This window comes from Carlito syrichta, unplaced genomic scaffold (genome assembly GCF_000164805.1).
Source record: "Carlito syrichta isolate Samal-C Ts95f unplaced genomic scaffold, Tarsius_syrichta-2.0.1 Scaffold303717, whole genome shotgun sequence".
NCBI lineage: Eukaryota > Metazoa > Chordata > Mammalia > Primates > Tarsiidae > Carlito > Carlito syrichta.
Genome location: NW_007247813.1, coordinates 284,009 through 299,989, shown reverse-complemented (window position 1 = coordinate 299,989; position 15,981 = coordinate 284,009). Strand labels below are relative to the sequence as shown.

General features: G+C 47.7%; 1 protein-coding gene across 3 annotated transcripts in view; it reads right to left on the bottom strand.

The window, feature by feature from the left end:
- Window positions 1–15,981, bottom strand: part of LOC103261480 (carcinoembryonic antigen-related cell adhesion molecule 1-like) — a 165,189-nt gene that overhangs the window by 845 nt on the left and 148,363 nt on the right. Inside the window, exons 1-8 of one of the 3 annotated variants that reach the window (XM_008059096.1) lie at window positions 14,422–14,485; window positions 12,871–13,230; window positions 8,837–9,115; window positions 8,203–8,457; window positions 6,473–6,757; window positions 3,151–3,277; window positions 2,043–2,095; window positions 1,385–1,416 (exon numbers count right to left, since the gene is read on the bottom strand). In XM_008059096.1, the coding sequence (XP_008057287.1) occupies window positions 1,385–1,416; window positions 2,043–2,095; window positions 3,151–3,277; window positions 6,473–6,757; window positions 8,203–8,457; window positions 8,837–9,115; window positions 12,871–13,230; window positions 14,422–14,485 (1,455 nt within the window). Of the gene's footprint in view, window positions 1–1,384; window positions 1,417–2,042; window positions 2,096–3,150; window positions 3,278–6,472; window positions 6,758–8,202; window positions 8,458–8,836; window positions 9,116–12,870; window positions 13,231–14,421; window positions 14,486–15,981 lie in introns of those variants that run through there. The other 2 variants (XM_021712905.1, XM_021712904.1) reach the window with 2 other exon arrangements.

Sequence of the window (15,981 nt, the reverse complement as noted above, 5' to 3'; positions counted from 1 at the left end):
GACCTGCCTGGGCAGCGAGATCTCATCTCTACAATAAATCAAAAAATCAGCCGGGTGTGGTAGCGCATGCCTGTAATTCCGGCTACTCGGAAGGCTGAGGTGGAAGGATTGCCGGAGCCCAGCAGGTCGAGGTTACGGTGGCCGGGAGCGGCCACTGCACTCCAGTCTGGGCGACAGAGTGAGACTCCAACTCCAAAAAAAAAAAAAAAAAAAAGTGTATACAAGCTGGGCTTGGTGGCTCAGCCTGTAATCCCACTCCTTGGGAGGCTGGGGTGAGTGAATTGCCTGAGCCTGTGGGTTCGAGACCCACCTGGGCAACTTGGTGAGACCTCATCTCTACAATAAATTAAAAAAAAATTAGCCGGGTGTGGTAGCACATGTCTGTAGTTCCAGCTACTTGGAAGGCTGAGGCGGAAGGATCGCCGGAGCCCAGCAAGTCGAGGCTGCGGTGGCTAGAAGTGGCCACTGCACTCCAGTCTGGGCGACAGAGTGAGACTCCAACTCAAAAAAAAAAAATGTGTATACATATTTTGGCATCCTGGTATGTGTATTCTATTAAAGGTTAAAATGATACAAATTCTATAAAATTATTATCAAGGAAGTAGGATATCAGATCCATTAGAATGGAAATTATCCTTTTGACCGTAAGAGCAGGGTCAGATTGAAGGTAGAGGAGGGAGAATGATTAAGTGCCTTCCTTATTCTGGCCATTGTTCTGGGTGCTGGGCATGTTATCTTTCTTGTTCAATCCCTTCAATTTCTCTTTGAAGTAGGCAGAATTGTCATTTTACAGATGAAAAAGTTGAGGATCAAAGAGGTTAAGTAACTCATCCAAGGGTCATAGAGCAACTAAGAGTCACAGTCAGTTTTCAAACATAAGATAGGGGCAATTCCAAAGTGCACATTCTTTTTTTTTTTTAGTCAGAGTCTCACTCTGTTGCCCAGGCTGGAGTGCAGTGGCACACTCATAGCCACAGCAACCTCGACCTGCTGGGATCAGGTGATCCTTTTGCCTTAGCCTTCCAAGTCGCTGGGACTACAGGCATGCACCACCACACGTGGCTAATTTTTAGATTTATTGAAGAGACAAGGTCTCGTCAAGTTGCCCAGGCTGGTCTCAAACCCCTGGGTTCAGGCAATCTTCTTGCCTCTGCCTCCCAAAGTGCTAGGATTACAGATGTAAGCCATCGTACTCGGCCCCCAAAGTGCACATTCTTGCTGTAAGGTAGACTCATGGGACTGATTTCCAATACTTCTTTGTTTGTTGCTGCACTGAGGAACTTTAAAACCCAAGCTTGATTTCACATTTGTGTCTTCAAGAAAAACCCATCTATATAGTGTCATTTCCATGAGAAAATGAGCCAGTGAAACTGGCTGTGCTTACCTTGTTAGGTGAGTTGTCAGAATGGCCCTGAACTGGGGATGCAAAAGAAGAGTTACCAATTCATGGAAATGCAAAGCTGACTTAAGGTCTGGTGATTTCTTGCTGAAGGAGGTAGCAGGTGGTAGCAGTGGTGGTGGTTGGGGGTGGGGAGGAAGCCATGATCAGTTAGGGAGTTTGCTGCCCTCAGAGTCCAGACCCAGCACATTAGTACCAGAGGTGGGGCAGGGAGAGAGCCACAGGAGGCCACAGTCCACTTCTGAAGATTTTTGCCTAGATATGTTTCCCAGCAACATGCTTCAGTGGTAAGGAGGGGCATTGAGGCTCACAGCACCCACAGTATCCACAAGACAAGGAAAGTCTCACCAAGGGAGAATGCCCACATCTGTAATAGAGGCAGGAGGTGGAAGGAGTAAGGATGAAGAAATGGCTCCTGGATATTCCTCAGGCCTGCCTGGCCTGGGTGAAGTGAGCTCCTCTCCTAGGGCTATGTCTCAGGGGACTCTTGTGGCTAGGAAGGGTCTGAGGACCAATGCCAACTTAGGGTTGGGAAATGGAGATCTCCTCTGTAAAAATTTAGAGGGAGGGAGTGGTTTGAGAAACCAGGGCAGGGAACATGGTGGAGCATACCAGTTCTTACTGGGTGAGTGGCTTTACTTACTGTGGTTGGAGGCTGAGGGTTTGTGTTCTGTGAGATCACGTTGGTCGCTTGCCCTAAATAAACATCAGACACTGTGACTGCTATTCCCAAGCACAGGATCTTTGCTCCCTGAGTTAGGGAGGACACTGTCAGCAGATAATTCCTTAGGGCTCCTTGACACTTTATACTGCCTTTCCTCTTAGGGCCTCATTCTTCAATCTAACTATGATCCCCTCTAATGTTTATTCTTTTCCTGTTTGTTACTTGTACCTATTTAGGTCTATTTTTTTTTTTGAGTTGGAGTCTCACTCTGTCACCCAAACTGGAGTGCAGTGGCTGCTCCCGCCTACCGCAGCCTCGACCTGCTGGGCTCCAGCGATCCTTCCGCCTCAGCCTTCCAAGTAGCTGGAATTACAGGCACGCGCTACCAAGCCCGGCTAATTTTTTTATTTATGGTAGAGATGAGGTCTCGCCAAGTTGCCCAGGTGGGTCTCGAACCCGTGGGCTCAGGCAATCCACTCACCTCAGCCTCCCAAAGCGCGGGATTACAGGCTGAGCCACCAAGCCTGGTTTAGGTCCATTCTTTATGCACTGCTTCTGTGCCGACTTCTAGCAGACCTTTCCCATTTTTGTCCTCCAGGGGTAGGATTCTATTTTTTTTTTCTCCTTTTTTTCCCCTTACTTTATTTGTTGTCCAAGAGGACTTTGGTTCTTTCTGCTTTCTCTTATGTTCTCATCCTGTGTATCCCTCCCTCCTCCTGCTACTGTGGGTCAATAGAGCTTCTTCTGCTGCTTCTTTTATTTCCTCATTTGTTTTCCTTGTTGAACTTGGCTTCCCTGACTGGATTCCAGAGGAACATAATTGGGTCTTGGCTTCCCTGACTGGAGTCCAGAGGAACATAATTGGATCTGTTGCCTTAGACTAGATGGGGATTGGAACAACCAAGTCCAAGAGACAGAGGCGTATAGGGAACCTGAAGACCAGGGAAGAAAAGACCTGCAGGAATTAGTGCCGAGAAGCAGTTTAGGGGAGTAGACCCAGGCCCAGAGACGGTGAAGAAGTTCTCTCCCTCTCCCAAGCGTGGCAGTAAGCCTTGGAGGTACAGAACAAGATGAAAAGCCATCATACCTGCCAGTCTTCCTGAAATGCAGAAAATATACCAGGGCTGCTATCAGAGCCACACCACCCAGTACTCCAATCACGATGCCAACAATGGCCCCAGCTGAGAGGCCAGGAGAACTTCCTTGTGATAAATCTTCTGTCATGGAAAGAAGAGAAGGAATGAATATGAAATTATTTTACAGTGGGGTGTCCTGGGAAACAACTCTCAGCGTGAAGTAGTCTCTACAAGGCTCCTTGCCCTTTCCCTCACAGGGCTTTTCCACAATAAATATCTTGCATGTCTAGTCCCATCTTGGCTGCATCTCAGTGAATGAAAACTAATATACCAAGCTTGAGATGTTGCAGTTAACTCCTTTTGCCCCCTTTCCCATATTTAGTCAGTAGCCATGTCCCAGTGAGTTTTTTGTGTAATGCCTCTTCTGGAATGATTTTTTGGAGGGTAGGGCCCTTGTAGTATAGGCTTCCCCTGCTAGTAAGTGTTCTAGTAACCCACTGACATCAGTGTACCACCTAATGTTGTTATGAGAGGTTGTATTAGGTTTTAGTGCATTTTGGTTTGGAGATTCTTTCAATGTATTTGCCCATTTCATGATGGGTGATTTATGAGAGACCTGCCCACATCATGCTGAGTGTTCAGTAGTTTTTGACCAAAAATGACATGATCTCTGTACCCCACCCTCCCTATTCACCCAGTCTTGCCTGGAACAACTTTTTTTGTTTCTCTAGGTAAAAAAAAAGGCCTCAAAAGGAAGAGTTTTGCTGATGTGGAAGAGGTAAAACAACAACAACAACAAAACCCCCCCCCCAGCAGAAACACTAAAAGGCATCAAAATTGACAAGTTTAAAAACTGTTTTGAGCAGTGGAAAAAGCATGTCGATAGATATATTACATCAGAGAGTAGTTTGAAGGTGACAGAAGTTTAAACATGTGAGAATAACTACAAATTTTTAATAAATAAATTATCTCTTTATGGGTTCCCCCCCCCAAAGATATATGTATCTTTTGCATCTGTGCTTTCTTTTTCTCTGTTGCAACCATTTGGGCTTAGTCTTCACCAGTCAACTCAGGCTGATTATTAATGCTGATGTTAGCTACATTTGTGAGGTGCATACTATGTGCCAGATCCTGTGCTAAGTACTTTACATGAATCTCATTTGATCCATACAATAACCCTGTCAGGTATACATTATTCCCATTTTAATTAATTAATTAATTGTTTGAGTTGGGGTCTCACTCTGTTGCCCAAGCTGGAGTGCAGTGGCAGGATCATGGTTTACTGCAGCCTCAAACTCCTGGGCTCAGGTGATCCTCCTGCCTTAGCCTCCCAGGTAGCTGGGACTACAGACACGCACTACCATGCCCGACTAACTTTTTGACGTTTTGTAGAGAGGAGGTCTTACTATATTGCCTAGGCTTGTCTCGAATTCCTAGGTTCAAGTAATCCTTTCACCTTGGCCTTCCTAAGTGCTGGGATTACAGGTGTGAATCACTGTGCCTGGCCCATTATTTCCATTCTAAACATGAAAAAAATGGAAGCTTATAATGTGAAAAAACTTATCAAAGTCATATGACTAGTAAGAAGTGGATCTGGGATTTGACTGTAGGACTACTTGACTTCAAGGCTTATGATAATAGTAATCATTAATAGAAGCTAACATAAAGCATTACCTCTGTGTGTGACATTTTGCTGAAGGTTTAGTTGATTAGTACATTCCATCTTTAAAACAATACTGGTTGGGCATGGTGGCTCACGCCTGTAATCCCAGCACTTTGGGAGACAGAGGGGAGATGATTGCCTGAGCCCACAGGTTCGAGACCAGCCTGGGAAACATGGCAAGACCTCATCTTGTTCCCTACTTGGAAGACTGAGGTGGAAGGGTCGTCTGAGCCCAGCAGGTCGAGGCTGCAGTGGCCATGAGCGTGCCACTGCACTCCAGCCTGGGCAGCAGAGTAAGATGCCAACTCAAAAAAAAATACTATGGGGCTCGGACACCTGTAATCCCAGCACTTTGGGAGGTTGAGGTGGGAGGACCGCTTGAGGTCAGGAGTTTTAGACCAACTTGGGCAACATAGTGAGACCCCACTTCCAAAACAAACAAACAATCAATACTATGAAGCAGGCACTCTCATTGCAATTTCTTTTCTTTTCTTTTTTTTGAGTCAGAATCTCACTTTCTCACCCAGGCTGGAGTTCAGTGGCACACTCATGGCCCCCATAGCCTCGACCTGCTGGGCTCAGGTGATCCTTCCACCTCAGCTGTCCAAGTAGCTGGAACTACAGGCACGTGCTAGGATTACAAGCATGAGCCACCACACCCAGCCTAGAGTTATAAATTTCTTACGCAAGATTCTTAACTTCTCTGAGTCTCAGATTTCTCAAGTTCATGCCTATAATCCCAGAACTTTGGAAGGCTGAGGTGAGAGGATTGCCTGAGCCCACGGGTTCGAGACCAGCCTGGGCAACATGGCAAGACCTCATCTCTACAATAAATCAAAAAAGTTGCTGGGTATGGTGGTGTATGCCTGTAGTTCCAGCTACTTGGAAGGCTTAAGCAGATGGATTGCCTAAGCCCAGCCAATTGTGGTTGCAGTGGCTGTGATCATGCGACTGCACTCCAGCCTGGGTGACAGCGTGAGACTCTGACTCAAAAAGAAAAAGAAAAAAAAAAAGAAAAAAAAAAGAAAAGAAATGTATAACTCTAAACACAACAAAAAAGAAAAATCTCAAATTAACCTAACTTTACAACTTAAGGATATAGAAAAAGAATAAACTAAACCCAGATATAGCATAAGTGAAATAAGCCAGGCACAAAGGGATAAATATTGTATGTTTCTATCTACATTAGAGGTAATTAGAATAGTCAAATACACAGAGACAGGAAGTAGAGTGGTGGTTACCAGGAGCTATAGGGAGGGGTAGTGGAAAGTTATTGTTTAATGGGTATAGAGGCTTAGTGTGGTAAGATGAGGAAGTTCTGGAAATGGAGAGTGGTGATGGCTGTACAATACGAATGTACTTAATGCTATTGAATTGTAAACTTATAAGTGGCTAAAATGGTCTTATGTATATTTTGCTACCCCCTCCCCACTGTTAACGGAAAACAAAAAAATAGAATATCGTGCAGGGTACACACAGTAAATGCCAGACCCAAGATAAAAAACTGTCTATTTGATTCAGAGCCTGAGTTATTAACCACTTTGCGATTCTGTTTCCTATAATGGCCTGTAGTTCTACTAATCTTCCCCCTGTGATTTCTATCCCTTTTGCACACCGTTGGAAGAATAATCCTCCCAGAAAGATATAGGCAGGGGCAAGGGCCCGCTTACATTTCACAGTCAGCCTGAGGGGAACACTTTGGTTGTAACTAACTGCATTGGAGACCTCACACTGATACTCCCCAGCATCCTCCCTCTTGACAGCATCTGTGCTGAGGGTGCTGTTGTCCAGGGACAACTTCATCCTCTCTGAGAGTAGCAGAGTCTGGTTTTTGAAGACCCACTGGATGGAGATTCCAGTGTCATTTGTGAGGCAGGTCACGATCACGGGGACCTTATCTTCCGTGACTATGGTGCTGGTGGCTTGGATATAGGACTGAGCCATTGGCTCTGGTTCTGTGGACAGATAGGAGGACTGAGAGTGGCCTGGGATCTGGGGCCATGGTCCATCCTCAGAGATCTCAGCCAGCTTTCAGGTGTATCGATAAACTGTGCAAAGGTGAACAGCTGGGGGATGGCCCTGACCTCCAGTAGAAGGACAAGCATCCTTGTTCAGGTGACAATCTGTAAGGTGAGGGGGGCACCTCCCCTCTGACTCAGGTCACCCCAGGTTGACCTCTGACTGGTCCCCCTGGGCATCTCCAGTATCTCTAGTGTAGACTGGGCACCTTTTCTCAGTCCACATGCTCATCAACCTCATTATCAGGTGGAATGTTTTTTTTTTGTGTGATCTTTTCTTAGAGTTTTCTGTGTCAGACCCCCTTCTAGTACTGCCTTTTACATACAAAAGGGAAGGTACTTTTTTTCATTAAATAATTTATTAGGGAGTGAAGACGGCTTGCCAGTCTTCATGACCTTAGTGCCTATAGAAGTTTCAATCTAAAGGATTTCTCAATTTGAAGAGGACTTTTGCTTTCTGGTCTGTGGATTGATTATGACGGTGCAGGAAATCTCTAGAGAGAAATGTCCATTGTATTAACCAAAGGCTGATACTCTTACCTTCTCTACAAATGTATACTTTTTGGCACTGTTCCTTCCCTCCCATGCAGAGACTCTGGGTGAATCTCCCTATCTCTCCAACTCTGCATCACTTGTTGTCGTCTGTGCTGGGTCCTATGTACTGTGTCCACAGCCTTGTACAGGGGGTGACTTCAGAGCCAGGACACAGCTCAGGAATCTGCCCTGAGGTTCACTCTCTTCCCACTTCCCTGCAGCCTGACCCAGGGGAGGTTCTGGCATCAATTGGTGTCATGATTTAGCCAAATTCTCCTTCTGCCTTCTCCATATGCATTAGTTCCACCCCAGATGGAGTCAAAGCAGAGTCAATTACTGGGTGACCCAGGAGCAGAGCAGGGAGCGAGTCTGAGCTGCTCATCCCTAATGGAGAGGGTTTCCTGCTCTCATTTAGGGAAAAATAATGTGAGTCTATTTCAAAGCCTCACATGTTTCCTGTAACTCATGGAGCATATAAGAGAAAGCTAAGAAGTTATGAAAACAGACTCAGGAAAAAACAGAAAGAAGACTGTGACAGAAAGAAGACCGTGACAGAAAGAAACTACTTGACCTTGAAGACCCTTCTTCCTTCTCCCTCTGTGAATCTCCTCCTATTATATGGAGCTCGTTACACTCCAGGGTGGACCCAAGGTCAGCTGTGAGACATCAGAGAAGCAAGGGGAGGAGAGAGTCTGCAAAGATGGAGTGGGAGGGCTCGGGGAGAATTTGGGATTTGCTGATGGTCATGGGACACAGTCTGGGAAAGAACATTTCTTTTCGGATCTTCTCTGAAAACTATACAGACTTTATCCCAAGACTTGATGCCTGTCTTCCAGGGATCCACTTACCAGAGACTGCAATAATCTTGACTGTGGTCCTATTGTTGCCAGTGGCCGAATTATTGGCGAGGCAGGTATAGGATCCACCATTATTCACATTGATGTTGGGGATAAAGAGCACTTGTGTGGATTGCAGGAAACTCCCATTGATAAACCAAGAATACTGTGCGGGTGGGTTAGAGTCTGCGTGGCAGGAGAGATTGAGGTTTGCCCCTGGACGGTAAGTTGAGTCTGGGGGGGAAATGGTGGGGGCATCCGGGCCATCTGGAGTAATGGAAATAAAGCCACATGTGATGTCATCAGAGGGAAGGGGAAGCTTCTGGTGTGTATAAGGGCCAGAGTATCCCTCTGAACTGAGTCCCAAACTTGTTTTAAAAAGTCCAAACCATAACCCCCATGTCCACTGAGCCTGAGTCTGAGACATTATGTTGTTTCTTCCTTCACAGGCCCCTGAGCCTCCCAGGACAGGAGCAGCCCCCCACCTCCTATTCTTGGTCAAGGTTGTGTGTACCTGGGACAGGAAGTCATGGCCAGCCTGGGTTTCCAGGGGTGAGGATCTGTGTCTTGGGACCTGAGTGTTATGGCCTCTGCCATGTGGATTTGGGCTGGCAGCTGGAACCATGGAGGAACAGGAGATACTCACAGAGGACATTCAGGGTGACTGGGTCACTGCGGTTGCGACTCACTGGGTTCTGGTTTCCACACTCATAGGGTCCTGCGTCATTTCTTGTGACATTGAGTAAAGTGAGGGTCCTGTTGTTCTTGGATAGCTCCAACCTGGGACTGACCGGGAAACTCTGACCATTTATCCACCACAGGTAGACTGTGTCCTGAGTCTCAGGTTCACAGGTTAAGGCTACAGAGTTCTTGTTCTCCACGGGGCTGGAGTTGTTGCTTGTGATGGAGGGTTTAGGTAACTCCGCTGTGCAGATAACAGAGAAAAGATTGTCCTGGGTGGTACCTTTGATTTCTCCAAAGCCATCTTTAACCAGGGTTGGAATCTGTCACCTCTGAGCCAACCCAAATCCTTAAAAGACCACGGCAGATGTGTGTGTGTCACAAGACAGATGCATGACAATCTTAGGACTCAGAGAACATGAGGTCCACCTGGTGTGTCTGGGAGAAGCACAGACTTTCTCAAGTGTGAATTGAATAGCAGCATTGGGTCATGGACAGAGTCAGAGCTCCCTGGCACCCCTCTGGTCCTTTCCTGAGCAGCCGACTGCCTGATCTACCTTGGGCTCCTCACCTGGAATACACAGGTGCTTGGACCATTCTAGCTTCACAGTCCTACTTTACCCCGGTAGGTGTGTTTCTCTGGGGCTCCCCTCTCCAAGGATATCCTAGAGATGGGCGATAGTGGGACTTCCTATTGTCCTTAAATCCTGAGGATACTGGGCAGCCTGACTTGGGAGAAGGTGTTTGAGCACAAATAACACATGGGAGAAGCGAGTCTGGATGTCAGTTGAGTAGTTGGGCTGCATGACCACAAGGTGGGGTGGTTTTTCCCAGGTGTTTAATGATGACTTACATGAACAGTGACCTCCAAAAGAGTAGAGCAGGGTATAAGGACTGATCTAGAAAGAGTAAGGTGAACAGGCAGGAATCCTTGGCTTTGGAGTAGAACCATGATTTCTGCCTGTGATCCTTAATGTTCTTTCTCCCTCTGCAGAGGGCAGGTGAGGATCATGTGGACCTTTCCAGAATTACATGTGGATGTTTGAAAATGCAGAAGAGACTGGTGGAAAGTGGGGAGCATGAACGTGCTGGAAATCTGACCCTCATGTATCGGATGCTTGATGGATCTGTGATAGAAATTTGAGAAGTTAAATTTCTTTCACAAGTGAAAATTGTTATTAAGAACAGAGGTAAGACCAATTCCTGGGAGGAATATTTCTCCAGAGAGCATGGAAAGGTCTTAGACCAAGCTCTGAAGCTAAGCAGGGTCACATTATGCTCAAAGGAAAAGGCTGAAGTCAGGTTGAAATCAGTGACTCTCTTGATAGAGAAGCATGCGTCTTATTAGGAGGACAGAACTGGTCTGAGGGGAACTCTGAGATTTCTCAATATAAAAAAGAGAAAAATAATACCAAATTAGGAGAAGTGATGTATGTTACACTAATACATTTGGAAAAAGAGTACCCTCTCCCTAATTCCTATGGATAGTCAGGCAAAAAGGGGAGGACCCCACAAGATATGTGAAATACTTTTTTCCTTTTCTTTCAAATTCAGAAAACACATGTGGAGTTTGTTAAATTTGTCTAAATTGGGCAGAGTCTAAGTGAGACACCCATGGCTGGTGCATCTTCCCATTCAAGGGACCCCAGTTTAGGGAAAAGGCATCATCATGAGGGACACAGATGTGCTTGGAACAGGCAGTAAATCCATCAGGCAGCACCAGCCTGGCCAGCTCCATCTGGGAAAGGTCCTGGGATCCACTGCAGGACACGAGCCCCATTCCAGGATGAGAACTGAATCATAAGTAAAATGTATGAAATGAGCCTGTGATTTTGGGGGCTATTCCATGTGTCAGCCTCACCAAGGGAAAGAGCCCTGGATGTGGACACAGTGGAAGCTTATTCTCCTGGGGACATTGGCTCTTTATGGAGCTTGGCAGGGGTGGCTACTCTGATGATTTCTGTCCTTTATTCTTGCCCAGGAGGTGGGTTGGCCATAGTGTTAGCAGGAAGGGCAGAGGGCAGTCAGTCTTTGGTAGTGGGTGTGTCTGGGGAAGGCTTAAGAAAGAGAGTAGAGAGCCAGAAACACCCATGGCAGTGAGCAGTGACAGTGACAGTGACTGCAGAGACTCCAGAACCCAGGAACCCCCTGGCTTCCCCAGAACCAGGGAGCCCTGATACCTGTCCTCCTCTTATGACTGAGGAGTCAGAGTCACATGAAACTTGGCTCTCAGGGTGGCTTTAGGGGCAAGGGTAGAGCAATGGAACACGGCCTCAGCATCTGGAGGGACAGGGAAAGGTATGATCAGAACCTCCTAGGATTCTGCAACCAGAATCCAGTCCCCCAAGAGGTTATGGATCATTCATTCTTTTTTTTTTTTTTTAATCAGGGTCTCACTCTGTCACCCAGGTTTGAGTGCAGTGGCAGTCATGGCTTAATGTAGCTTTGACTTCTTGGGCTCAACTGATCCTGTGTCTGGCTAATTTTTGGATTTTTGTAGAGAAAAGGTCTTGCTATGTTGCCCAGGCTGGTCTTGAACTCCTGGGATCAAGCAATTCCTCAGCCTCCCAAAGTGCTGGGATTACAGGCATTAGCCACCATACCTGGCCCATTCATTCTTCTACTAATTAATTCCTTTGTTCTTCAGAGAACTACTGAGAGTGTATCTCACATTGGGCCCTATGCTGGTGTGGGGTGTGAGTGGAGAGAGAAAGCAAAGTCCTTTCCTTTATCCTTCTTTGGGCATGACACCAACAAAACAGGAAACACATGCTTTCAAGTCCAGCAAGGGATGTGTATCAGAGGGAGAAGGCCTGGATATTCCAGGCATTCTAATAGTTGATTAAGTTCCAGAGTAAAAACGGATTAATTTTCCATTTGATCTTGCTCCCCAGACCAGAATCTCCCCCTCTGGGCTGTGGATGCCTGAGAAGAAAGGAGCTGAACTAACAACTGTTATCAGGGTCCACAGATGCCTGATAAGGCCCCTGGTCTTGAGGAGAGGTTGAGGCTATGGCTGCAGATAGACCTCCTGTGACTCTGACCTGCCAGTCATGCATGGGCTGTGTGATGCTGATTCAACAACGGTATCTCCATTTGCCTCAGTTTTCCCCTCAGTAAAATAGAATAACTGGTAAATGGTCTCTGGCTTGTCTTGTCTATAAATTAACCTTAATATATTCAAAATTACCTGACCTACAGCTTTGTATAGAGGAGTTGTCCAAATAAACAGCATCTATTATTGTTGGATTCCATGAGAGCACCCCTCAGCCTGATACCTAGTGAACAAGGAATTGCCAGGATCATCTTCTCTCTTCTGTTCTTCCTCTTGGGACTCTGACTGCCCTAGGCCATCTCTTAAGTTCCCCATCCAGTTGGTTAATGGAATGGGGAGCTAGTCTATCTGTCCTCTCCTCACTGAGTCTCAAATGAAGGATAAGGCCCTGTCCTTGTCCAGATGAGGTTCTGGGGGCTGAGCCCCGGATGGTGACCAGCTCTGGGAGCATGGCCCTCAGATAGCTGGTAACTCATTGCTCCCAGTCAGCCCTGCCCAGAAGACCAGAACCCAGCCTTGGCCACAGGCTCCCCAGGGCCATATGGAGACAGGAGCCTGGGACAGGAACCTGGGCAGGGGCTTCTTTGTGAGGATCCTAGGGGGATCTGCAGGTCAGGCCCTAACCAAGTCCTACAGGGTCTTTCTCAGGGTCGTGTTCAGGAGGAGGGTTCCGTGGGGCTAGGCTGAGACTGATCTTCCCCTGCTGAGTTTCCCCATTTGACTTTTCTTCCTTTGCTGTGAATGTCTGCAGGGTCTGGATTCTGGAATAAGACATTTTGATCTTTTGAAGTTTTTCCCACAGTGTGTGTCCTGCACTAAATGCTGAAACTCTACCATGGAACATAGTTCAGAGGGGGACACAGACATAGTCTAGGCCTGACAATCCCATGTGTGTGAAGCAGAATAGCCCCCCAACACCCAGAGGTCATAGAGGAATCACTCACGGTGTACGTGAAACTGGCCGGTTCCCTCTGCATTCTGAAAATCTGCCGTAATGATTTGTATTCTGTAGAATCCTGTATCATTCATGGTGACCCTCTGAAATAGCAGGGATGCATTGGGGTATATTGTCTCTCGACCGCTGTGTGCAGGCCCTGGGGTTTGTGTTTGACTGGCTATTGAATATGTTGCAATCAGTTGGTTCCTGTCCACCATTTGCCCTTTGTACCAGTTGTAGGCAAGACGATTCTGTGGCAGATTGTGGATGAGTAGAAGAACATCCTTCCCCTCTGTAACATTGAATGGCATGGATTCCACAGTGAATTGGGCAGTGGCAGCTGGGTTCCAGGAGGTTAAAAGTGAGACTAGGAGGGAGGAGAGAGAATCAGTTAATATGGGCACCTATGTATTGGGATGGTAAGATGGGGCCCGGGGACCTGAGCAGGTCCCTTCACCCCTCAGCCTTGGGGGTCTGTGTGTGTGCATATGTGTGTCCTACCGGGTCAAGATCAGCAGCATAATTCCCATTCCTTTAGCACCTCTGCCCTCATTATATCCCCTGTTTGTAATATACTTCCCCAAGTGTCTTCAAGGCTCACCCCCCACTGCCCTCAGGTCCTGCTCATATCAGGAGTATCCTTGGGAAACCCCTTCCCTGACCACCCCCTCTAGAGACCCTGGGCCTTCCCTTTCTGACCTTGCCCTGCTTTGTTGCCTCCATGGCGCTTGTCACATTCGAGATCTCTTTGCTTGTCTGTATTCCTCACCATGAGAACGTGAGCTACGTGAGGGCAGGGACTTGTCTGACCTTGTCTGAAACCCAGTGCCTGGGACAGACTGCAAATGAGTCACTCAGAGTTCCCAGGACCCTCCACATCCTGGTGTTTATTTTACAATTAAATAAAAATAAGTTCTGATATTGGTGGGTAAAGGCAATGTTTGATGCCCTTATTTATGATTGTATTTGGCATGTCACCCTGGTATAGTTTTTAGTATTTTTTTTTTTTTGAGTTAGAGTCTCACTCTGTCACCCAGGCTGGAGTGCAGTGGTCTGCTCACGGCCACCGCAGCCTTGATCTGCTGGGCTCAGGCAATCCTTCTGCCTCAGCTTTCCAAATAGCTGGAACTATAAGCACACACTACCATGCCTGGCTAATTTTCTGATTTATTGTAGAGATGAGGTCTCGCCAAGTTGCCTAGGGTGGTCTCAGACCTGTGGGAGCTCAGCCAATTCTCTTATCTAGGCCTCCCAAAGTGCTGGGATTATAGGTATTAGCCAACGTGCCAGGCTGGTTATCTATTCTTATTAATTTTAATATGTAGTGACCAGTGATAATTTTCTTGAAAAACAGAACAACTAAGATTTTCCTTTCCCTTAGCAATTCTAGTTCAGTAAGAGTTTCTTGTTGTGTCTCCCTCTCTCTCTCTGGTGTCCTCTCCTCTGAGGCTCCAACAGAAGCCCTCTGTCCCCTCTGAGCCCAGTCCTCCTGAGGAGACTCCAGCCAGTCTCTGTGCTCCCTCCTCCCAACCACTCCCAGAAAATCGTCCCCAGTCACCTGTGAGCAGGAACCCCTGGCAGGGGATGCATCCTCTGTGGCGAGGGGCTGAGGGGGGCCCCATGGCCTCTGCTTCCTGCTCTGTCCTCCTCCCCGGAGAAGAGCTTCAGCTCCAGAAATGCTCCTGAGCACGGCTGCTCCAGGGGTCAGCTCTGCTGTCCTTCCTCCCTCTGCTCTGAGTCTCCTCCCTAGGGCTCAGAGCTTTGGTTGGTCACGTGTGCCGGGGGCGGGGTCTCTGCCCCGGAGGCGTCTCTGTTTCCTCTCCTCTCATTCCTGCTTCTCGTGTTTCTCCTTCTTTTTTATTTTTCATGTCTACATTTTGGTAGTTCCTCAAACTAACCTTGAGAAGCAGGCCCTATGGGGTCCCCTGAGGGTGACCTGCCCTCCCCATCCTTGACCTCTGCTGTGTCCTGGCCTTGGGTTTATCAGAACCTCATACAGAGCCCCTGGGATATCCAAACCTGGGGAAATATTTTCCTTTGTGACCCAGAAATCCAGCTGAGCCCCACGTCTCCTCATGTTCTCCAATGTCTGGGAAGGTGGGATGACACCCAGCAGGAAGGTGACACAAATGGCTGTGGGGGCTAGAAAGGAGCTCACTGAGTGATGCCCGGGTAGGAACTTGCCCTCTATCCAGTGTCACCAGCCTAACCTCCGACTCAGGGACAGAGACTCAGGCCTGGGGGTCTCAGGAGGGGTGGCAGCTTCTAGGTGTGGATGGGGAGGTAACCTGTGTGAACTGGAAAGAGTGGACTGTGGTGGAGGTAGGTTGGGTGGCTCTGGGCTCTGTTGTCCTCAGAGGAAAGCTTCAGGGAGGCCCTCCCTCTCCGTGTCTGTTGAATGAGCTGTGGCTCAGGGTCTATTGCTATTCTCCCTGACCTTCCTGAGTGGTCTCTGTCCTCTGCATGGCTTCCTGTTTTGTGGTCATCCTGCTTTCCCTGTGGGTCATACAGGAGGGAGTAGGAAACTGCACAGGAACCCCTGGCAAATCAGGGTCCTCAGGGGTCCCAGGAAGAAGTGAATAGGACTGAGCAGGCACATGGGAGGGCCCAGAAGGGTCTGCTGGAGCAAGGGATGGAGATCAAGCTTCATCGTATCACCTTACCCAAAGCCAGGTTACTGTCTAGAAAGATTGATTTCTTCTTGTCTGTGTGTCCTGATGCTGCCCTCTGGAGGCTACAAGGAGACCTGCAACCAGTGTTAGGGGCTACCCCAGGGATACTGAGGGAGCTCGCATGATATGAGCTGGTCCTTTATCCTGGATCCGTGCAAGATCAGGTCAGCCTGGGTCCTATTCATTGTTTGAACCCACAGGCTGTTCATCTCCACTCAGTGCATGGTGACCTCAGGGAGAGGGTAGGATTTACACAGGACTCCAGGTTCAGTGTTAGGAGAACTGTCCACCGGGGGGGTTGGGCTGCCTTAGAAGGAGCCATCTATTCCTGAGGTTTTATTTATTTATTTATTTTTTGAGTTGGAGTCTCACTCTGTTGCCCAGACTGGAGTGCAGTGGCCGCTCCCAGCCACTGCAGCCTCAACCTGCTGGGCTCCAGCGATCCT